The sequence below is a fragment of the Emys orbicularis genome, chromosome 3 (assembly GCF_028017835.1).
Source record: "Emys orbicularis isolate rEmyOrb1 chromosome 3, rEmyOrb1.hap1, whole genome shotgun sequence".
Taxonomy (NCBI): Eukaryota; Metazoa; Chordata; order Testudines; family Emydidae; genus Emys; species Emys orbicularis.
The window spans coordinates 37,927,338-37,951,788 of record NC_088685.1 but is presented as its reverse complement, the minus strand read 5'-3'; the positions used below and the strand labels follow the sequence as shown (position 1 = coordinate 37,951,788).

The 24,451-nt window shown below is 43.7% G+C and overlaps 1 protein-coding gene across 3 annotated transcripts; it reads right to left on the bottom strand.

Moving 5' to 3' along the window:
- On the bottom strand, positions 1-22,342 carry RNASEH1 (ribonuclease H1). Of its 3 annotated transcripts, none has more exons than XM_065402281.1 (9): positions 22,280-22,342; positions 22,112-22,174; positions 21,709-21,830; positions 18,709-18,903; positions 17,704-17,803; positions 17,066-17,120; positions 16,038-16,122; positions 12,905-13,029; positions 1-571 (listed from the first exon to the last, which is right to left on the bottom strand). In XM_065402281.1, the coding sequence occupies exons 2-9, from the start codon at positions 22,159-22,161 to the stop codon at positions 485-487; spliced, it is 819 nt and encodes a 272-aa protein (XP_065258353.1). In that variant the 5' UTR covers positions 22,162-22,174; positions 22,280-22,342; the 3' UTR covers positions 1-484. The 3 variants fall into 3 exon arrangements, with proteins under 3 accessions (XP_065258353.1, XP_065258354.1, XP_065258352.1); XM_065402282.1 differs by having other exon boundaries at positions 22,297-22,324; XM_065402280.1 differs by lacking the exon at positions 22,280-22,342 and having other exon boundaries at positions 22,112-22,257.
- Between the last annotated feature and the right edge of the window lie 2,109 nt (positions 22,343-24,451).

The following is a 24,451-nucleotide window of genomic DNA, read 5'->3' as shown; positions in this document are numbered from 1 at the left end:
CAAACTTCGAGTTTAAATTTATTTCAATACTCTTGGTAAAGGGAAAACAACATCTGTCTAGCATTCAGATTGCAACATATTTTCCTTCATAAACTTTTTGAAACAATTATACTTTGTAAAACCCAAAGTTTTATCTCAGTTATGGAACGTCTAAAAAAATTTCTTAACAGGCACTGTGGCAACTGGGACTAAAAACACTGGACACCTTTCTTTTACCAATATTTGAATGTTCAGTTAATTGTTAAACAAGCCTCTACCAACAAAGCAGTGATTAACCAAGTAACCTGAACACCCTAAAAAAAGGTGTGTTTATACAGGACAGCATATATTTAAAACTTTTAAACCAGAAATAGTTATAACAAAGTTTAAATTAACTTATTTTGTACAATTCCAACAGGAAGTTTTCATACTGAAAAGAGTCTTGTCTTATGGATTAAACAGTCTTTAGTTAGCAAGAATGAAGTTTTCTAGTCACGATAGCATGCTAGGAGTTTTGTTTTCCAGCTCCTTCTCTTGCAAGTCTATCAGCTGCTTCATTTCCTGTAAAGCCAGCATGACCAGGAACATGCATCTGTTGAGAGAGAAGTCTAAAGTTATTTGAGTCAACACACTACCAAGATTCAAATAGTCAAGAGACCACACCAAATACACGAGATCTGATCACCTGGTCAGTCTTTATTAATCCCAAGTATAACATCACTTCTCTAGAGCAGTGGTCCCCAACACGGTGCCCGTGGATGCCATGGCGCCCGCCAGGGCATTTATGTGCACCCGCCTAGTGCCCAGCAGGGGAGAGAAGCCACGGCCCCGCGCCTGCCGGGGCCAGAGAACTCCGGGACTGCAGGCGCCGGTGTTCTCTGTCCCTGGCAGGCGCGGCTTCTCTCCAGCTTGAAGAGAGAAGCCGCGGCCCCGCGGCTGTGGGGACAGAGAACTCTGGGGCTGCAGGCGCTGGTGTTTTCAATCCCTGGCAGGCGTGGGGCTGGCCCGCCTAGTGCCCATCAGGGGAGAGAAGCCAGGGCCCCGCACCTGCTGGGGACAGAGTATTCCGGGGCTGCAAGCTGCGGGCGCCAGTGTTCTGTCCTTGCAGCTTCTCTCTGCACTGCCCAGAACTGCCGCCCTCCCCCTCCCCCCAAAAAACCAACATTCTGCCTCTGCAGAATGGACCGAATGCCACCCCGTAGCATGTGCTGCCCCAGGCACATGCTTGCTCCACTGCTGGCGGCCCTGTATGTGAGTATTCTTCCTGCACTGATATTGCTATTTTCTTGTACTTTGCAGATTATTTTTTTTAACATTTTGCCCCAAAACGAGTGGTTCAAATAAAAGACAACATACGTATTATTTCAACGCAGAGTGGGAAGAATCCTATTGTTTTATTGAAAATAAAGGGAAATGTGTTTGCTTATTGTGCGGGGGTGCTGTTGCAGTGCCGAAAAAACAATGTTGAACGCCATTTCCAAACTAATCACGGCTCTTTTGACATTAGCCATCCACTTAAATCTGAGTTGAGAAAGAAGGAAATTAATCAACTCAAATCAAACCTGTTTTCACTAGACAAGTGGTAAAGTCTAAAAGTGCTACTATTGCTTCCTCTAAAATTGCTCATCTGCTCGCAAAGAAGAAAAAACCCTTTCAAGATGGTGAATTGTTGAAGGAAGCATTTTTGACTGGTGCTGATTGCCTGTTTCAAGGATTTCCTAACAAGGGTGAGATTTTGTTGGCAATACAAGACTTGCAGTTATCAGACAACACAATTACGAGGAGGATACATGCAAACTCAGCTAAAGGATGACTTGGAAATATGTGACTGGTTTTCACTGCAATTCGATGAATCGTCAGATATATCGGATAAAGTGCAGTTGGCAGTTATGGTGAGGATGGTATTTAGTGACTTCACCGTAAAAGAAGAGTTACTAAAAGTAGTGCCTATGAAAGGGCGAACAAAGGGTGAGGACATCTATAATTTATTCAAATCATACGCAACATCAATTAGTATGCCACTACACAAGCTGTCTGCAATCACCACTGATGGGGCACCAGCTATGATGGGCAGTGCCAATGGATTCATTGCACTCTGTAAGAAGAATGAATCCTTTCCGAACTTTATGTCTTATCATTGCATTATCCACCAAGAAGCTTTGTGCGTCAAAGTTCTCTCTTTTCAACACGTCGTGAATGTCGTTATTAAAATAATTAACTCTATTCGAGCAAAACCTTTGCAACACCGACTTTTTAAGGCCTTGTTGGAAGATGTTGATGATAAACAATCTGATCTTATCTTGCACACAGAAGTACGATGGCTGAGCAAAGGTAAAGTTCTTGCACGTTTTTTAAGCCTAATTGAAGAGATCAAAGAATTTCTGAAGTCCACAAATCAGAACTTCGAGCAACTAGAAGACTCCAGCTGATTAATGGACTTGGCTTTTCTTGCTAACATCACTGACAAATTGAACATTTTAAATCTTGAGCTCCAGGGAAAAGACAAACATGTGGCTCAAATGATAGGTTCTGTAAAATCATTCAAAGCAAAAACTGATCTTGTGGATGTCACAAATGAAGACGAAGTCTCTTGAACATTTCCCAAGTATGAAGGAAAAATGGTATGTGACAGTGATTTTAACCCATCACCATTTGTTATCCACATTCAAACACTTCTGGAACAATTTGAAAAGAGATTTCAACAGTTCACCATCATTGAGCCTGTAGTTGCCTTTCTTGTGAATCCTTTTACTTGCCAAATAGAGGTAACAAATGGCTACATCAATTGGAAGTCTCATTCAAGTAAGAACAGAAGACATGGAACTGGAGATTTTGGACCTTCAAAATGATATTGTTCTAAAATCCTGCGCAACAGATGAAAACTTTTGGAATCTGGTTGACCGAAAAAAGTTTCCTGCCTTAAAAAATGTAGCATACAAAATAAAATCTTATTTTGGTTCCACTTATCTATGCGAAGTTCTGTTTTCAACAATGAACATCAAAATCAAAATACAGATCTCGGCTTACAGATACCCATCTTGACGATTGCTTACAAACGGGAATATCATCCTACTCTCCCAACTACGAAAAATTGGCTGAAGAAATGCAGTGCCAAAAATCACACTGACTTTATTAGTAAAACCACGTGAATTAATGATACCGATTTTCCATTAAGTGCTGATGAGCGTGTATGATTAACTTGTGTTTAACTTTTTTTCATACTTGGTTTGTTTATTGCAATATGGATACAAATAATAATACAAATAATATTTTTAATTAACCATAACTGGCTAAGTAATAATAATAAATATATTTGGACCAGCAGTTCAACGTTTTACTTTTTTAAAATAAATAAGATGAAAACTTTGATATTTATTTTGTAAAAACTCTTTAATTTTTCTTACAGGTAGATAAAGAGCAAATTCACATGGTAAGGTGAAAGAGTAATTGCCGAATAATTTAATTAATACCGTTCACATGTAAAATTACCTTTTTTATCTTATGGATTCATATATTATGTAATATTAAATATGATGTTTTTTGTATTATTTAATGTACAAATACAAAGTAAGCCTTGAAAAATTTTTGGTGCCTGCCACACTCTTCTGAAAACATGAATGTGCTACTGGCCACAAGAAGGTTGGGGACCACTGTTCTAGAGCATTAAGTGATTGCTTCTGCCCGTAGTAGGGGTTCTCACAGCTAGATTCTTTTAACTGGGTCCTATCTCAGAGTTAGAGCCTCATTTTATTATAATGTAGGTAAGCCTCGATAAGCAGATATCCAATGCTGAGTGCCAACTCCATACATTACTAATGCAAAAAACCCCAAAACCCACATTTAATATGCATTAGCAATTATAAACCCAACCCGTAGCCATTTCCCTCCCCAGAGGTTTGAAGGTGCGGGGAAAGATGGGCTCTGCATTATGTCCAGAAGGTTACACAGAGGTTCTGGCAGTAGAAGCAAGAGGAGTAAAAAGTTCTAAAATCAAAGACTCATCATGGAGAACACCCGTGATGAATATAAATGGGTGGAGGCTGTGACGGCGTACCCCATAAGGCTTTATGGGGAGGGGGTGCTTATAAATGTATGTATGACATAACTGGAATATGTTTTGTGCTGCCTGTGCCAGGTAACATATCTCCGTAAAGGTTATGGTCTACTATATCTATTCATCCTATTTGTACATATATATATCATTTTCTACTTGAGGTTAAGAATATGGGCTGTATGCTTGCTTGGTTTCTAAGTAAGCTTCGGGAGGCATTTGGTCAGCTTCCTTAGGAAGGAATTCGCCAGGTTAAGTACCTGATCAGGAAACACTTGGGGAACAATGCATCTTGGAATGCTCCAATCCACATAAGAAGTCTTCCTGGAGACATGCAAGATACCATGTGGACAATGGCATCGGCCTGTAAAGACTGAGTCATGCAGGGGCATGTGACTTGCCCAGGTGTCTCCAAAACTCCATCTTGGAGCTGGACTTTGCATAGGAGGGAGGAGGGGGGTCTCCTCCCACAAGAGAGAGACTATTTATACCTGGGGGAGACCCCTCCATTGGGTCTTCAGCTGGCTAAAGAAGGAGCCTCTCCACCCCCCCAGGATACTTGAAAGAAACTGAAACAAAAGACAGACTACAGGGGTTGTGAGAGATTGCTGGACCCAGGCTAAAGGGAGAGTAGCCTGTAAAAGGGAGCATTCTGGAACTGGTGAGGAACTTATCTGTATTTAGTTTGATTAGGCATAGATTTGCGCATTTTATTTTATTTTGCTTGTGACTTACTTTGTTCTGTCTGCTACTACTTGGAACTACTTAAATCCTACTGTCTGTATTTAATAAAATCACTTTTTATTTAGTAACTTACTCAGAGTATGTATTAATACCTGGGGGAGCAAACAACTGTGCATATCTCTCTATCAGTGTTATAGAGGGCGAACAGTTTATGAGTTTACTCTGCATAAGCTTTATGCAGGGTAAAACGGATTTATCTGGGTTTAGACCCCATTGGGAGTTGGGCATCTGAGTGCTAAAGACAAGCACACTCCTGTGAGCTGGTTTTCAGGTAAACTTGCAGCTTTGGGACAAGTGATTCAGACCCTGAGTCTTTGTTAGAGCAGACAGGAGTGTCTGGCTCAGCGAGACGGGGTGCTGGAGTCCTGAGCTGGCAGGGAAAACAGAAGCAGGAGTAGTCTTGGCACATTGGGTGGCAGCTCCCAAGGGGGTTTCTGTGATCCAACCCGTCACAGTGGCGTAGTCGGCAGGATCTGTGCACAGCTGATTGCTTTGAGATACTGGTAGTGATTTTAAGTGAGTTTTAAGTGTGGTGGCTGGAGAACAGACAAAGTGGTTACTGGTTTGTTATTTTCTGTTTGCTTATTTCGGGAAAGGGAAGTAGGGACAGAAAAGGAAGCAAAATAAGTAAGACGGAAGATCAGAAGAAACTAAAACTGCACAGGGTACAAATTGCCCAGAAAAGCTGAACGCTGGGCACTGTGAAAGTCTTGGTTAACTAAGAATCCCCTGAGCTAAGTGCATCTCAGTTTCAGTGAACTGCAGAGGGGTTGTGGCCCAGCCCAAGAAAGCAGGAAAATGAGTACTAGTGATCTCAGTTTCAGTGAACTGCAGAGGGATTGTAGCCCAGCACAAGAAAGCAGGACAATGAGTACTAGTGACGCTGCTAATAAACTAAAGCTGGCCAGGCTGGTAGCAAAAGAGAAAGAAAATGAACATAAGAGACAGTTGGAACTAAGACAATTAGAAATTAGTGCCAGGGAGGCAGAACATGCAAGGGAAGAGGCTGCCCACAAGAGAGCTATGGAGGCGGAGGCAGCGAGGGCAGCAGCGAGAGCGGAGGCAGAACATGCAAGGGAAGAGGCTGCCCACAAGAGAGCTATGGAGGCGGAGGCAGCGAGAGCGGAGGCAGAAACAGCCACCCACAAGAGAGCTATAGAGGCAGAGACAGCTGCCCACGAGAGGGCTATGGAGGTGGAGGCAGCGAGGGAGCGAGCGGCGGCAGCGAGGGAGCGAGCGGCGGCAGCGAGGGCGGAGGCAGAGGCAGCTGCCCAGGAGAGGGCTATGGAGGCCCAGAGGGAGGCCCAGAAACATGAACTGACTGTTATGGAGTCGAGGAGACAAAACCCTCCCCCGGCTGGCTCCGCTTCCCCAAAAATCCACAAATGGGAGCGACTATGTCCACAGTATGACGAGTCCAGCGATATCGCCGAATATTTCATCACCTTTGAGAGACTGTGCACCCTCCATGCCATCCCTGAAGATCAGAAGATGACCACATTGATAGCAAAATTGTCTGGCAGAGCTCTGGACATATTCAATAAGATGCCCATTGATGATGCTTCAAACTATGGTAAATTTAAGGAACTGGTTTTGAAACAGTTTCAGGTTACACCTGAAACCTACAGGGTTAAATTCAGGAGCCTTAAGAGGGGATCTGGATTAAGCAATGTGGCTTATGCCAATGAAATGAGAGATTTGGTAGATAAATGGGTGCGGGGGAGAGGCATTACCAGCTTTGAAGGGATGTGTGATCTGGTTACTCAGGAACACTTCCTGAATATGTGCAGTGATGAGGTAAAACAGTATTTGTGGGACAAAAAGGTAAATGCAGTGGGTGAATTAGCTGAGTATGCTGACTCTTATGAACAAGCACAAGCTGCAATCAAACATAAACCACTGGTGGAGGGGTATAAGGTTGGGGGAAAGCAGAATCACCGTTTTACCCCCGGGTCTGGGAAAAAGGAGGCTGGGCGGTCACCTCCCCATTCCCCTGGTACTCGTCCCAAATTTCCTGTGCAAGGAGAGGAGCCCAAGAGGTGCTATCATTGTAAGTCCACTGAGCACCTGAGGAATAAGTGTCCCTTGCTAAGTGGAAACAGGCAACAAGTAACACATGAAGCTGTGGCTTCTCAGAGCCAGGCTGTGGCCTCTTTCCACACAGGATTTGTAAAGCTTGCTTCCACACAACCAAGCAATGAACATATGCATGCTGTTAAATTAAATGGTCAAATGCTTCTTGGATTAAGGGACACGGGTGCTGAGATTTCTGTGGTCAGGAGGGACCTGATCCAGGAAAAGGATTTGTTGCCAGGTAAAATGGCAGAATTAGAGCTGGTAGGGGGTTACAAAGTCCTTGCACCTTTAGCTAAAGTACACATGCAAACTCAGGATTTGCAGGCTGAGCTGACTGTTGCAACGGTGGCACACAATTTTGCACCATTTCTACTGGGGAATGATTTCTTTAGTGTGGCAGAATCTGTCCCAGGGTTGGTTAGCAGTGAGAAGGAATCTTGTGCTAAAAGCCCCAGAGGGGGGGGTGAAGGCACAGGAACTGCTGGGGGAATAGGAAAGCGTCTCTTAGATTCCTCTGCAGAAGTAAAGGATGCAGCTTCGGGGGCAGGGCTGGTTGTAGCCAGTTCCTATAGCCCTGGGGCTCCCGGGAAGTTCAAGAGGGAGGAGCTGGATAAAGCTAGCTCCTGTCCCGTAATCATCTCCCCGGGGGAGGGGGATGTACCACCTTGTAGCAAGGAGGCCACCACAGCTGCTGACTGCCAGAAAGTTGCAGGTCAGCAGGGGGCCGGGCCTGCCCTGGGGTGCACAGAGGCGTGTGTCCCACAGGTGGAAGTTGGGGTCCTGGGGACCGCTGCGGTGGGAACAGGCCCCAAGGACTCTGTAGCTGGGTGCCAGCCCAACCCGAGTGAAAGGGGGGGGATTTTGCTGGCCAGTAAGAGGTGGGTCGTGGCTGGTAGCTGCGAGTCCACAGCTGGGGCAGGATCACCTTCCCTTTTGGGGGACACAAGAGTGTCGGACCCAGAGGGGAGCCCAAAGAGGGAAGCCCAAATGGAAGGTCAGGGGGGGCCAGAGAGTCCACCTACCTTTGGTAGGGAGGGGCTTTCCCAGGAGGAGGGTGAAAAGCCCGCATTCGAAAGGCCAGTCCCCTCTCCTGTGGATCAGGTTTCAAGGGAAACCTGGGGGTCAGGTCTCCGGGATGAGGGGGTCCATTCAGCTGACCCCTTGGAAACAGAAAGTGGGGTGCCCAAAGGGGTCCAGAGCACCCCAGGGAAAGATGTTGTTCTTGCTACACTTGCAAGAGATAAAACTCTCTCTCCAAGACAGGGGGGGGGAAATCTCTGCATGGGAGGAACTTCACAAGGGAGTGGGCCCAGCCCAGAGAAACTCCAGAGGGAGGGGCCGAGGGCAAGCATGGTCGTAGTACACCCTTTCCGGGCCAAAGACCCAAGCACATGCCCGAACTAGAAGTCTTCCCCAAAGAGGCAGAAGAATCGGCATCAGAGTGTCTACCAGAGGGCACAGAGAACTGGGAAAATGCAATAGGGGCTAAACAAGTCAAATTGAGTGAACGAAGCCTGTCCACCGTAGATTTGCTGTTAACCTTGTGTCTTTGGCTAATTCACCTATGGGATAAAATAAAAGAATTCACACTAGTGGTAAACCCTTTAAAGATGTGGAACATACCTAATTTGTGGAAGAAGCTGTTATACATGCTGGGGATGGTAACAAGACAGCCCCACCAGCATGTTACTTTACAGCCCATACCTGTAAAAAGCAGCAAAAGCCTAACAGGCCCATGCTGCTGTGTAGAAGGGGAAACTGAGGCACACCGCCTCATGGTATTGGTGGCTAGATGCCAAGACACCTCCACTTTAACGGATATTGCTGCCTGCATTCTGTTAGCAATACTACATCCCTACCTGTTTGCAAGCATCTGGGGACCAGGAACCCCAAAGCGGGCTAGGACCCCTAGAAGTGACATCATATGGTTTCAAGGTACTGAAAGGGAGTGTGACCAAAAACAAACAGAAATTTTCCAGGTACTGCCTCCGCCATGGACAGTGTCCAAGTCTCTGGCAGTAAGTTCAGGGGGAGGGTGTGACGGCGTACCCCATAAGGCTTTATGGGGAGGGGGTGCTTATAAATGTATGTATGACATAACTGGAATATGTTTTGTGCTGCCTGTGCCAGGTAACATATCTCCGTAAAGGTTATGGTCTACTATATCTATTCATCCTATTTGTACATATATATATATCATTTTCTACTTGAGGTTAAGAATATGGGCTGTATGCTTGCTTGGTTTCTAAGTAAGCTTCGGGAGGCATTTGGTCAGCTTCCTTAGGAAGGAATTCGCCAGGTTAAGTACCTGATCAGGAAACACTTGGGGAACAATGCATCTTGGAATGCTCCAATCCACATAAGAAGTCTTCCTGGAGACATGCAAGATACCATGTGGACAATGGCATCGGCCTGTAAAGACTGAGTCATGCAGGGGCATGTGACTTGCCCAGGTGTCTCCAAAACTCCATCTTGGAGCTGGACTTTGCATAGGAGGGAGGAGGGGGGTCTCCTCCCACAAGAGAGAGACTATTTATACCTGGGGGAGACCCCTCCATTGGGTCTTCAGCTGGCTAAAGAAGGAGCCTCTCCACCCCCCCAGGATACTTGAAAGAAACTGAAACAAAAGACAGACTACAGGGGTTGTGAGAGATTGCTGGACCCAGGCTAAAGGGAGAGTAGCCTGTAAAAGGGAGCATTCTGGAACTGGTGAGGAACTTATCTGTATTTAGTTTGATTAGGCATAGATTTGCGCATTTTATTTTATTTTGCTTGTGACTTACTTTGTTCTGTCTGCTACTACTTGGAACTACTTAAATCCTACTGTCTGTATTTAATAAAATCACTTTTTATTTAGTAACTTACTCAGAGTATGTATTAATACCTGGGGGAGCAAACAACTGTGCATATCTCTCTATCAGTGTTATAGAGGGCGAACAGTTTATGAGTTTACTCTGCATAAGCTTTATGCAGGGTAAAACGGATTTATCTGGGTTTAGACCCCATTGGGAGTTGGGCATCTGAGTGCTAAAGACAAGCACACTCCTGTGAGCTGGTTTTCAGGTAAACTTGCAGCTTTGGGACAAGTGATTCAGACCCTGAGTCTTTGTTAGAGCAGACAGGAGTGTCTGGCTCAGCGAGACGGGGTGCTGGAGTCCTGAGCTGGCAGGGAAAACAGAAGCAGGAGTAGTCTTGGCACATTGGGTGGCAGCTCCCAAGGGGGTTTCTGTGATCCAACCCGTCACAGAGGCTTCTAACAGGAGTACAACTACAGCACTATAATACCAGTAGAGAGAAAGGGCTTTCCTGGCTAAAATCAACACCCTAACCACCATCTTTAAATCCTGGAGCACCGGCTACACATGCTGCTGACATGAAACCCTTCTTAAACAAGTTAAGGGCAGTATTCAGTACTAGCTTCATTTTTCAAGTGGTCTCAAAATGTAGAGCATTTGCAGCAACATGTGGCGCTCTCACCCTGAGGCGACAAAGGCATATACACCTCTACCCCGATATAACGTGACCCGATACAACATGAATTCGGATATAACGCGGTAAAGCAGCGCTCTGGGGGGGCAGGGCTGTGCGCTCCGGCGGATCAAAGCAAGTTTGATATAACGCAGTTTCACCTATAACGCAGTAAGATTTTTTGGCTCCCGAGGACAGCGTTATCAGGGTAGAGGTGTAGTTGGTTGAGGTCTAGACTAGAAGTAGAAGTTACTACACCAGTTGCAGATGAACTGTGATCCAGGAGCAGCCCAGAATTTATTAGCTCAAATAACAGAGGGGTAAGCTGTGTTAGTCTGTATCCACAAAAACAATGAGGAGTCCGGTGGCACCTTAAAGAAAAACAGATTTATTTGGGCATAAGCTTTCGTGGGTAAAAAAAACCACTTCTTCAGATGCATGGAATGAAAATTACAGACACAAGCATAAATATACTGGCACATGAAGAGAAGGGAGAACCAGTGATGACAAGGCCAATACAGTCAGGGTGGGTGTGGCCCACTCCCAATAACTGAGGATATGCTGGAGAGGTTTTAGCTGGGGGCTGTACGTTATTTTCCTTGTTGGGCCTGTCCTGTAGTAGGTGACTTCTGGGTACCCATCTCACTCTGTCAATCTGTTTCCTCATTTCCCCACGTGGGAATTGTAGTTTTAAGAATGCTTGATAAATATCTTGTAGGTGCTGGTCTTTGTCTGAAGGATTTGAGCAAATTTGGTTATATCTTAGGACTTGACTGTAGACAATGGATCATGTGATGTGTCCTGGATGGAAGCTGGAGGCATATAGGTCCTCTCTTGGTATTGACACCTCCTCATCAATTATTGGGAGTGGACCACATCCACCCTGACTGTATTGGCCTTGTCATCACTGGTTCTCCACTTGTAAGGTAACTCCCTTCTCTTCATGTGTCAGTATATTTATGCTTGTATCTGTAATTTTCACTCCGGCATCTGAAGAAGTGGTTTTTTACCCATGAATGCTTATGCCCAAATAAATCTGTTAGTCTTTAAGGTGCCACCGGACTCCTCGTAACTCAAATAAGTCATTTACCTCTTTTACATATGGCAGTCTCACTCAAAGGCCATAATATAAGCTCTGCCACCATTTCTCAAACCCAACAACATTCTCAGCTCTCACTTAAGTGCCAAGTTTATGAAATGCAGCACTGCCTGGTTTTCAGACTAGCACAGGATACTCCTCTTATTGTGGTGATTTGTTCTGTTAAAATCTGAACAGTTCCACCAATTCTATTCCCAATGCAGCACTACTGGAGAGGAAGTGTAGAGTGGAAGCCTATAAAGACAAGACTCCCTTCCCAGAAGTGCCGGAATACAGTGTTCCAACCACTGTCAGATGGATTTTCTGCTGAATTTGGAGGTTTATGTTTTGTTTATAGCCAGGGGAAGTCACATAAAAGACAACAGATTTAAATTTTAGTTTAGTAAAGTTGTTTGCTTAACTGCAACCTGGAGCTTATATTTCTACTAGTGAGACAAGGTGGAGGAGACAATATCTAGTCAGCCTTTGACATCTGAACAGAATCCATCAGTGGAGTATTTGAATGACAGCAGAAGTACAATAAGGGAAGGAACTTCCTTTAGGAAAATCACCCATGAGAAGTATAAAGTCTCCACTTATGCCCACTGTATTGTTTTGTAGGTATTACTTAATGGTTCATTTCCTTGGATTCTGTTTCACTAGCCATAAAGGCAATGGTGCAGAGATTTGATTCTGAGTTAGGTATCTCTGGAAGGTTACAGGCAAATTTAGAATAATTAGAAACGTGACTATGGGGACAATAAGTTCTTCTCAATGCTGCATTTATTTCTACTAGAAGAGTTAAAGGTTACAGACTCAATTTAAAATAATATAACTAGTTACTCAGCAAAAAGTTACTGTATCCTACTTCTACATTTGAGATAGAGTTCTTACCAAATTGAGAGCTAACATGGGTTTCTAAGGACTGCCATATTCATGCTTCTAATATTCTTGGAAAAGTCTTGAATATACCACAGAAAATCTGAGTTAGAGAGTTTGTTTTGCACCCTGCTGGCTTCTGACACATTTCAGTTCTGCTAAAGTAAAAAGTTTTACTGTATCAAGTTACACACCCTGAAAACTGATTAATAAGAATTTACCTTAAATTTTTGACCTTCAGCTCTAACCATCCTCTGTTAGTTTCTCAGTATTTTAGTTTAGATCTGAGCTTTGCTCCCTTTTCCTGGAAATACCCTAGAGATTTAACTGTGGTGCTTTTCTTGGTGGGCAATATATGAGCAAATGTTTAAGTATATTGGCTGATAGGATCTAGTAGATCCTTTTATGTGTATTTCTTAAAATTATTACTTGGTAACAGAATCTTGCTGATTATTTTGGATGGAGCTAATAATTTTCCTGGTACTTATGTGGATTCATGGTAGTTTTACGTTTATTAAAATTCCTTATGATGCTCTTATTTGTGAAAATGTACAAGATATTTTTAGAGGCAAAAGTACTTAAGTTAATAGAGCTTATTCAGTCACAATTAATGACACCAAATTACTCACCCACTGAATTTCTATTCCCTCTGAAAGCTTATCAAGTCTTTCAAAGTCTTCTTTATTTATTACATCTTTTCCTGTGCTTGTTCTCCAGCCATTATTTTTCCAGTTGTCTACCCAACTTGTTATACCTATGGAAAAACAAATTAACGTTTTATTGGAAGATAGTTACAGTTTCTAAATAAAAGTACAAACTGGATATATTTTTAAAATTCAGTAAGAATGTAAATTGTAAAGCTGAGTCAAGGGAGAGAATTATTCCAGGAGTGGGTTGGTCAGATTTTGTGTCCTGCATCATGTGGGAGGTCAGACTAGATGATCATAATGGTCCCTTCTGACCTTAAAGTCTATGAATCTAAATAACTTGTGGCTACTGCATAGGAAGACTATCCATGACCATGCCTTTAAAAAGGAAGTTATTTAGGAAGTTTTAACTGTTACAAATCCTTGCCATGTAAATATAAGGACCAAACACTAATCACTAACAGCAACAGGGTATTTTTTTTTTTAAATTAAAAGTCAGGGACAGGTCTCGGGCTTCCATGAATTTTTGTTTATTGCACGCGACCTGTCCCATAACTTTTTCTAAAAAAAATACCCATGACAAAAATCTTAGTCTTAGTCATTATCCCCGTAACATGCTTTATATTTACTCTAGAGCTACTGTTCTTCCCGTTATCTCTACAGACTATGGGCATGGTCCCACTCCCAATGACTAATGCTACAAGACCATACTGCTATCAGTTACTAACTTTCTCCACAACTGCATTAAAGACACAGGTGGCAATCTGTGAAATATGCTGATTTCATTCTCTAATACAGTCATTCTGAAAGACTGTCTCTTTCCAGCATCTGTCCTTACACCTATGCTTCCCCATTGACTGGTACTGATGCTCACCATTTGTGAGCAGAATACATGAGTTTAGATTCACTTAAGTGCAAGTTTACCAGGCGAACTGCAATAAATTGAAGTTGAGGGTCTGTTTGCCAATAGAGTTAACAGTGTGCAGCTCTAACTAGAGCTTTACTAACTTATTTTATTTGAAGGTCAAAAGAGGAGCACATATGGTGGGAATGCATAACCACCTAAAAAAGAAGGCATATAGCAGAACACATTCAGAACAACATGAAGGGTAACATAAACCTTGAAGTCACTGAGAGAAAGTAACTATTTTAATTAAGAGTTAGAAAGTCATCTACTACTGGTCAAAGAATTTATTAATTATCAGTCAATTTATCCAAGACAGGAGTGCCCTTCATTAAACAAGTCTACTAATGAAACAGTTACCAGAATAGAGTTGGCCACTTTATGCCTGGCAGTATGAACAAACTGAGCTGTTAATTCTCATTCCGCTAAGGACTCTTTCCAGGAAGCCAGACCAAAAGCTCCCATAACCAGTCCCATCCCCATATTTGTATGAACTGGGAAAAACTGCTCAGTAGGGATGGTTGAGAGATGGTTGCCCCCTGGTGGGGCAACTGAAGGGAAGGAAACAGATAAATGGATCTATTAGTCCTCTTTCCCACCCACTCTGCTCTTCCCCATCTCTTCTGCCTCCTTGCTGGTTTTAATTCCCTGGTCCACTGAGCCCTTGCTTAGCAACTCCTCCACTTTCTGGGGCCAATGCTATTAGGAACCTCCCCTCCACTTTCTCCCACATAGAAGCGGGAGCTACCAGAGTTTAAGACAGTGGGAAAACAGGACAGCTCCTGTACTACTTCCACCCAAGTACCCCCCTTTCCCTGTCCAGTAGCTCCTTGGCCTCTCCAGGGTGAGGGCATCGCCTCGTAGAGGAGGCATCAAATTACTTCCAGCTCATTTGCCCTCTGAGCTGCTGGTTCATGCTTTGGGGGGGAAAAACAGAAAGATGAAAGTTCTCCTCACCTGCAATGCAAAAATCATATAAAGTCATTGTTCTGCCCAAGAGCCTCCCCAATTTTGGGAAAGTATAGATAAAAACCAATTACACAAAATCTCACTCAATTATCTGATCAACAAGGAAGCCAGACGTGATACTGCGCCCAAATCATTAAGCACATACAAACTTTGTCTTGAAAGCACTTAAATAGATCAACTCATCCCAAAAGCCAGTAGTCAGCATTCACATTTTACAATGGGAGAAACTGAGGCAGACAAATTGACTTGCCAAACACAAAGTGATTGTTAGTTTATTAGATCTCAGGAGTTCCCATCAAGAGCTTGCGCTCAGACTACAACAAAAATTAAAAGGATTCTGGGATCCAGTCTGTTAGAAGTGACCTGCAAAGAACAAGATGCAATTGTGCCTTTTGCTTCTTTATGATACATAAAAGACCTAAATGTTTTCCTCTGTCTGCTTTCATGTTAGAAATTCAGGATATGCCTATACTCCAAAATTATAAACCACAAGGGACTGCAAGCTGAAAAACTAAGAGGGGAAAAAGGGGTTTAGTCTATTAGAGAACACATTAACTCCCCTGCCTACTACTTATAGGAGGTCTTGTAAAAATTCAACATTAACACCCAAGGTGAAATCCCACAATATACATTGGGAGACACCACCCTCCAGCAATCTTCCATTTAAACCAGGGAAGAATAGACTTGAACAACATTTCTAGAGGTAAAAACAAGCAGAACAATCTTGAAAGTGTTTCAGGTTCTGTTTTTTGTATCAAAGCAAAAAGAAAAAAAAAGGGGGGGGGGGGAGGGAGAGAGAACAGGCATTTTCCTAATACTACTTTGCTGGCCACTTTTCAGATATACAGCCTACATTTATAGGGTTTGGTACGAAAATTCATACACCATTTTGTATACTGCACCCTGCGCTTCTGCCAGAAAATCCTTTATTATAGAGGTTCCGTATCTGATATTTTAAAACTATTTCCTACATCAGTTGCTAAGCTAGGTATCTTGTCTATTCCAGAGTTTGATACAAACAGTGGATGTGATTTTGGCAAGCTATGCAGGGTGTTCTTGGAGTCCTTTTCCCTGCTATTACTGGGAACTGAAATGAGTTATGCATAATCCCTTCCCTACACACTCGTCTAAAAAAAAAAAAAAAAAACCAAACTATTTTACAGAAACAGATTTGTAGGGCTTATACAATGAAGGTAGGTGTTCTACATTCAATGCACAGCAGAGCTGAAATTGTTAACTTACCATTTATAGTGAACTTGCTATCAGTGTAAAGAACCAGTTTCTTGATGTTTTGACTCTTTGCTTGCTCTATTGCTCTGCAGGCTGCCTAAAGGAAGTGTTTCAATAATTGTAGTTTAGAAGATTGTGAACAAAAAAATACATACAGAATACATACAACTAGAGAATTTAGTGTGAAGACAGACACAAAAATTGCAGTAATGTATCAGACGTCCCACAGTTGAGAAGTCCGTCAGAGACAGGATACAACATGCATCAGTGGAAGGTGGAAGACAGAGTAGCCAATTATGGAATAACTAGTCCATAGAATAAACTTCTTCTTAATCCTGCCAGCTAATGATTGGCTCATCCCTTCAACCATGGGTTTATATCCTGGCTATTTTCCTCTAATAGAACTGTGGATGTTCTGATTATCCACATAAATGTCTAATGCTGTTTTGAATCCTAAGCTCTTGACATCAATATTTTGTTATTTCAAAGGTTAGTCATGCATTGTGTTAAAAAGTATTTCCTTGTATCAGTTCTGAATGTCACCTTTCAATTTCATTGGATTATCCTTATCTTTTGAATAGTAGCACCATTTTATCTTCATTACACCAGATATTGTTCTGTAGACCTCTATCATGCCTGCTTTTATTCATTTCATATCTAAACTGAACAGTCCTAATGTTCTCTTTCATAGGAAAGTCTTGCCATCATTTGTCTCTGAACTCCTTTCTACTTCTGAGCGATCTTCCTTGAGACATAAATACAAAAGCTATTTGAGGTAGAAACCCCAGAAACAGAGAACAAGCCAACGTGAGTTCCAGAAAGCAACTCTGCCAACTCCTATGCAGAAATACTGTTAGCAGAATCAGCAGCTTCCTTCTTGACTTATATCATTGCTAAATCCCTCACAGCAGAGTCATACTAAAACTAAATTGAATGTCTGAAAATATCTAGGAGCTTTAGCAGCTGATTAAGTTGTGTGGAGTCATAATGCTCAATTCTTTCCCACAAGTATAAAACAATTTTAAAACGCCACAACTTACATGTATTTCAGCTCTTTGGTTGGTCTGCCGTCCAGAAAGCCTATCACTAGTATTTCTGTTTAAAAGCAACGCAAAATACATTAGTGGTTCACACTACTGCATAAGTGTATAGCCATAGATTAGGTAGAATTGGGGCATAACTAAAATTTCCCCTTCAGGGGAAATTAAGTTTTTAAGTGGTAACTAATCTGAAATTTAGGCATGCTTGGCCCTGTTCCTACTGCAGGTTGAACCTCCAGGTTGAGAACAGTCATTTTAACATAATTATATGTTAACTTGTGAAACCACTTAACAGGAGCCTAAATTAAACCTTCCCAAAGATATTACCTTGCATTTGTCCAAGCTGAGTCTTGTTATATTTTGCCTACATTTCTAACCTCTACAGGCACCTTTATTTCTGCCCTCAGTGATGGCTGTGATTCAATATTCCAATTTAATAACTGAATTTACTCTTTCTAGCTCATTATTTATCTAATTTGGTGATGTTATTAAAGAAAGTCTCAGTCAGGTAACTGGGTATTGCATTCTGAAGTCGCTGAATTTAAAGGCCATACAATTTAAGTGATGAATTACACAAGACCAATATTAGTAAGTTTTTGTACAAAAAGTGATTTAACTATGATCTCAAAATTACTTACAAAGGGTGGTCTGGTCCCCAATAGACTCCTACTCCAGCACGTGCCTTACGACGCCCATTACTTGAGCAGCAGCCATCTGTATAAACAACTACAGAGTCACCTGCAAGAGATGGATACATGCAACCTATTTAAAATGTCACAAAACAATTTTTAATTGTTCAAAGGCATAAGCCTCTTTCAAATACAGAAAACTGTTTCTTAACAGCTTTATATTTCCTCCAATAATGCTCTAGCAACTTCTACACATAGAAGTTGTATATATCGTTTTGCACTGCTGCAGAATCCATAAAATAATTTTAGCCCCAACTTTTTTCACAAGAACTTCAATTTTTGCCAAGCCTCAAGAAAATTCTTGTGTGGAAGAGCTTCATGCCCCCAACTCCAGGTCCCATCTTATTTTTCTAAGATGGCCATCAGCCTCAATGAAAAGTTAAAATACATGTTTAAATGTGTTCACTCAAGTGTATTTACTCAGGGCTCTGACATGATTCCGTATCAGTTAAAACAGGATTTCATCCTGTCTACAGTGGCCAGATCAAGCCATGTAAGAATGGCTAACGTTATATACTCAAAATATGCTTTATGATAGGATTACTTAAATTTATTGTTGCTCTGAAGGCACTCTAAACATTACTATTAGAAAGCCAGAACTGTAATGCTTGCATTCAGATATCCAGTTCTCCCACACACAAAAATAAAAGTTTCTTTAATTCCCTACCTCGATCACCCATTAGGTAGGACTAGGGGCTAAATGTCAGCAAGAAGAGAACCTTCCAGGCATACCATAAAGGTTAGATCTACACTGTTAAACCAAGCAGCAATAGTTGAGGGCTTCTCACAGAAAAAGGCATGCCAAAGCTTCTTCACTGTAGAGAATTTCAACTTGAACCAGGTTTTGGCTGTTAGTGAGAGCAGCAACTTTAGGGACTTGTTAAATACTGTTTAAAATACTTCATATTCATTAAATATACTTCAATAAATTGTAGTCCCACCAAAGAGGCTTACCCATATATGAGAATTTATCTTTGCTCACTGAAGGTGCCGAGTATGTCTCATTGTATTTTACATGTTTTCTGTTTGATTCTTCCTCCGAAGACTGCTCATATGGTCTCTTGCATGTACTGTAACTTGGGCTTGCTGTCTCCAGTTCATTCCAGTAGCTGTCACTCTTTTGTGTTAAACTAGATATGCCATTAGTACCTTAAAGAAAAAAAACAAAAAAACAAAACAAAACAAAACAGTATTACACACAAATATAAAAGTTAAGTTATAATATGCAGGCCTAATTGTAGTTGTATTAGAAGACAGTCTGGCAGAAGTACCAAGTTAAATTTCACAGCATTCCTTTAATCCCCAACATTTTTTTTTTAAAAAGAGAACAAAAATAAATGTACAAGTCATCACTAATGCTATGTTAAATTTTAGCAATCAGGACATGCAGCCATTAAGGTTCATAAATTAACAACCACATTGCACACATGTAGTATTTTCTCTAGATTGTGTATAACTGAGCATAGCTTCATGTTTTAATATTACAATTTGGCTTTTGTGTTTCCTAGATATTTTTTTTCATCTGTGGCAATATTTTTAGCAGGAGTAAATATATTAAAATAGATTTTTCATTTCCAATTACCAATTTTAGCAGTAGCATAATTAAATTAAACTTTAGAAGAGGAGTTCAATACTCAGACTGAGCCTTAAAGGTGCATAGTAAATAACGATGCCTCACATAACTAATCCAAAGCTATCTTTGATTTTTCCTTATCTTGTATGTTTTACTAAATACTAAGGATACATGAGCTCAGAGCAGATTTTCAGAAGCACTCAGCATTGCCTTGGCTCTGCTACCATTAAAAGCCAGTGCTGGGCCCTTTTGAAAATGCCACCCAGTGACAGAGTGCTGGGCAACAGCAGCTGAACTACCATTCTGGTCACTGTATCTCCAATCAGTTGCCTGGAAATAAAACTGACTAGGACAGTTGTGACTAATGGATAGATTGGGGATGGGCTGCAGAGAGCTATAAGGGTAATTAACTCATTAGCTCAAAAGGTAGTTAAGGCACTGGCAAGAAGTGCTAGTGGGAGAGAACCAGTCTCTCTGAATTAGTCCCAAGAGAGATTTCCTACCTTTCCTGTCCTTGACCTAGGGAGTTAAAGATGATATGCTATTGTAAATAAGATGCTGCTGGTGAGGGGGAACACCGTAAATAAACAACACATTGTGTTTACAATCAGAGTGTCTCCAAGTGCTCTCTGTGTGCAGTGGAAGAAGAGCAGAGGGTATGCCTTGTTAGACACCCCTTCAACTATAACATTAGTGAAAATTTTATGGAAATATTTTAGTTAACTTCATGATAAAAGAAGCTTGTCTGACAGTAATTCATCAGTCCCTCTATGCAACAGCAACTGATCTACATTCAGTTATAACAGTGGTCCCCGAACTTTTTGTTACAGCCCTCCCTTACCAGTAATAGAATCTATCTGTGCTCCCTGAGAGCTGCGGTTGGAAGCCAGGCCAGCGCTGGGATTAGGTGGCACTCCTTCCCTGTCACCCCTGGAGGGCAAGCCTGGGCTACACTATGCCCCCCCTAGGGAGGCACGCCCCACAGTTTGAGGACCTCTGAGTTATAGGATGCAAAATATAATATATGCCACACAACATGGTATGGTTTCAGAGATGCTGAGCAGGGAGGGAGTTGTGGGGGTGCCTGTATCTCAGAAAAATCAGACTATTATACCCTAATTTTACCTGCTGTTGCTTTGGAAGTAACACCCATTAGTTCCAGAACAGCCTTCCAATTGTGGTGAGGACAAGAAACCTAGCTGGTTTTTAAAATGAAGCTTTAGTGTGCTGATACCACTGCTTCTCATGGCGACCTATATAGTCTCATTGTTTACTTGTACTCCCCCATCTACTGGTATCCATCTGTCTCTTGTCAGATACTAAAAGTATGTCCACACCACTGCAGCCCAGCTATAGCGCTGCAGCTGTGTCACTGTAGTGATATAGCATAGGTGCTTCCTACACCGAGAGAAGAGTTTTCCCATCAACGTAGCTAATCCACCTCTCAGAGATGGTACCTAGGGCAATGGAAGAATTCTGCATCTGACCTAGATCTACACAGAGGGTTAGATCAACTTAAGTATATCACTCCAGGTGTGAAATTTTTCACAGACCTCAGGGATGTAGCTAGGTCAACCCAATTTTTAAGTGTAGACCAGGCCTTAGGCTTTGTCTACACTAGCACTTTTGTTGGTTAGGAGTGTGAAAAAACAACACACCCCTCACAGACACAAATTTCACCCACAAAAGTGCTAGTGCGGACAGCTCCTGACAACATAGCTAATGCTGCTTGTTGGAGGTGGTTTAATTATGCCGGCAAGAGAGCATTTACACAGGAGACCTTAGAGCAGTACAGCACAGTTGCCAACTTTCACACTGTAAATAAGCACCCCGACTGTCACAACAAGCCAAAAAACAAGCTCATCCCATTTCAAAACAAGGCCAAAACGAGCCAATCCCTAAGAACCCAACACTCTATGTGACTAAATCCCCCCAGCCTGCAGTCTGGACTATGGTGGGCCCGCTGTGCACCCCAACTCTCTCTTCCCCCCATTGTTTGGCAGGAGCCGATAAAAAAAGCAACGAGCTACAACAAGCCAAACAAGCAACAAGCTAAAAAATAGCCAACAAGCAACTCACAAGCCAATTAAGCGAAAAACAAGCCCAATGTCTGTGCTTTCTCCGTGGGTTTGGCATGTCTGAAGTACAGCTGTATCGCTGTAAGTTCCGGGAGACATTGCCTTATAGGGTAAGTTGTTTGGGACAGGAGCTGTCACCATTGCAATACACATAATTCTAACAGTAAGTACACATGGAGATATGTGATAGGATTGCCGGCAGGGCACCAGACTCGATACCCCTAGCGGTCCTGCCAAACGTATGTTCCTGTACAGACACTGCCCCATGCAGGGAAGGGTGGAAGGGGCTTGCTGGGGTACTACCTGCTGAATGGGATGAGGACTGCTGTGCCCCACTGCCCACGAAGGACCAAGCATCTGCCTCGCTGGCAAATTTCTTGAAGCTGGCGGCCGGATACCTGTTCACCTGCTCTCGGCACTCCTCCCTACAACACAGCAGCGACAGGCGGGCCGTCAGCACGGAGCCGGGCGGCCCCAGAGGTGGGACAGGACCCCGCGGTCTCCTCCTACCCCGGGCCGACGGGGAAGCCTGGGCTCCCTGGCCGCGCAGGAGACACGGCACCCCGACGTGAGGGGTTGAAGGAGCCAGCCTGGGTAGGCCTAGTAGGGGAGGGGGATCCACGCCAGTGTCTGGGTCTTGCCCCATACGGGGAGGAGCCCCCAGCCGGGATGGGAGTGGGGACCACCCGGAAGCAGCCACTCTCACCAGGTCTGATAGACTCCGATTCGCCTGCCTCTGCGCACCGCGTAGAACATGCTGCTCCCGCTGCTGCTGGGGACAAAACAAGGGTGAATGAGCGCCGCGAACAGGCGCCGCCACATGGCGCCGCCGCCCGGCTCGCCCCCAGCCGCGAACCCGCTGCCGCCCACCAACCTTCCGCCCACACAGACGCTTTGCTCTGCGGCAGCCCCGCTCGCCCCCGCCTACTGCGCAAGCACAAGACACAGACAGATTCCCCCCCCGCGCAGGCGCTAAGTAGCGCCTGAACGCCACCAGCGCAGGCGCAATGTAGAGGCCTCACATCTAGCTAGCTTGGTCTACCTATTGCGCAGGCGCACTATGCAGCTACCGCCCCGTTCCTTCGGCGAGCGTCTTCTACAGCGCAAGAACCCCGACTGCGCAGGCGCATTGCCTAGCCTTCCCCGGAGTTCCTTCCCGGACTCGCTGGAAGAGCAGGGCAGGCGGCTCGTTACAGGGCCCGCACGGGACCAAACTGACAGAACATGCGTTTTTATTAAAGCTGTTCAGGTGGAAGCGGGTCGCCCCAAATGCAGGCTGGAGCCCATACGTCTCTATGCATCAGACCCCTCCCGCCTGAGCACAGGCCGCGTGGCAGAGCCCCAAGGTCACACCCAGCTTTCCAAACCAGCGCGTTTCGGCTCGCGCCCGCCCTGTGCTAACTGAACTCCCCGGCCCCGCCCCAGCGTGTGTGTCAGGCCGCGCTCCCGGAGCCAGGGCCAGGTGAGGCGGCCACGCCCTCACCTGCCCAGCAATTCAATCTGTTCCCCCCGCCTAACCTCTCCTCTTCCTGGCCTGGCCTGGCGGATGGGCCTCCTGCTTTCCCGCCTCAGGTGTGCTGCTGCGGGGCGGAAGGAGGCCTGAAGAACCGCCTCGTTGCCCACAGGAGTGCAGGGGGGAGCAGAGCTGCTGGGCGCTCTGCGGCTCTTTCGGTTTCGGCCCCCAGACCGGCTGCGTATTGCGGTGCTGGTGCGGGGTAGAGCAAGGGAGAACGTTTTGCAGCAGCTCGGCTCAGGAGGGGGCAAATGGGGCAGGCGTCGCGACCAATCAGAGCCTCGGAGTGGGCTTCCCCCGGGCGGGCTCGCATTGGATTGGAGCGCTGGGGCCTAGGCGGGAGCGACTCGTGGCGCCGAGTGGCTTTGGCGTGGCATGAGCAGAAGCTCTTGAAAAAGTGGTTTGCTCGGGTGTCGGCGAACTCTGGGCCTAAGGGGTTTCCATTTGAATAGAGGACGCTCAAGGTTAAATGTTTCTCCATTGTTAGCCCTGCGTGGCTACTCATCGTCACCCCTTCGAATTTCATCCCAAGTGGGAGGTAAAAAGACAGTCAGAGGACAAAGACCATCCTTACAGTCAAAATGGAGTTTGCAGCTTAATAAAGGTACATAGAGAGAGTTCAAAATCTCAAACAACATCCATAAATGGTACATAGACTGATTCCTTAAATTGTCACACGGGGGTTCCACATTTATTACAAACCATGACTCTTGCATTTTACTTCCCTAGCTGTTAGCTGCTGCCCTCGAAACCTCTTTGTACAGGGAGGAAATGCAAATGTCCAGACAAAGATGAAAGTAGGTGTTCCTGGCCCCAGTCTGGAAATCCAGGGGCAGCAATAAGTCTAGTAAAATACAAAGAATATGGATCACTTTGACATAAATTTTGCCTTCAACTGAGAGGGAGTGATTTTAGATTTCACCCGATCCTTAATATACTTGCCAATCAGCATTACCATTTTCTTACCCAAATTAAGATCTTTATATCCTCCTTGACAGGCATTGGGTGAAAGGATAATTGATTTGGTCTGACTCCCATGAAAATATAACTTATGGCATTTTTCTTACTTCTGACAATTTATTGGTGAAACACTGCATTATACCCATTCAGAATGGCTGCTTTTGATATTTTCACCCAAGTCTTATTTACATTTATTTTCATTAAAATATTAACGTTCTCAAGGTTTTTACTGAGATTCTCAGCATTTTTTACTCTTTGGATTTGCAGCATATTGTGCGTGACTGTCCTTGGTTAGCTTTTCCTTTAATTAAAGGCCTGCTATAGCAGAAGGTTTTCTCATTCATTATAGGTTTGCCCATTCATTTTATTTATATTCTCTTTTGGCCAATAGATAATAAAAGAGCGACCAGCAATAAATGAAGGGGAGAGAAAAGACCAGTTAAATTCATCTCATTAATTCTTGGGTTGAACAGACAGGTCCATAAATTCTATTTACATGCAAGGACTGATCAGTAACTCTTCTACTGTCACAACCAACATACTGAGCTCAGATTCAAAGACAGAGAAAAATGA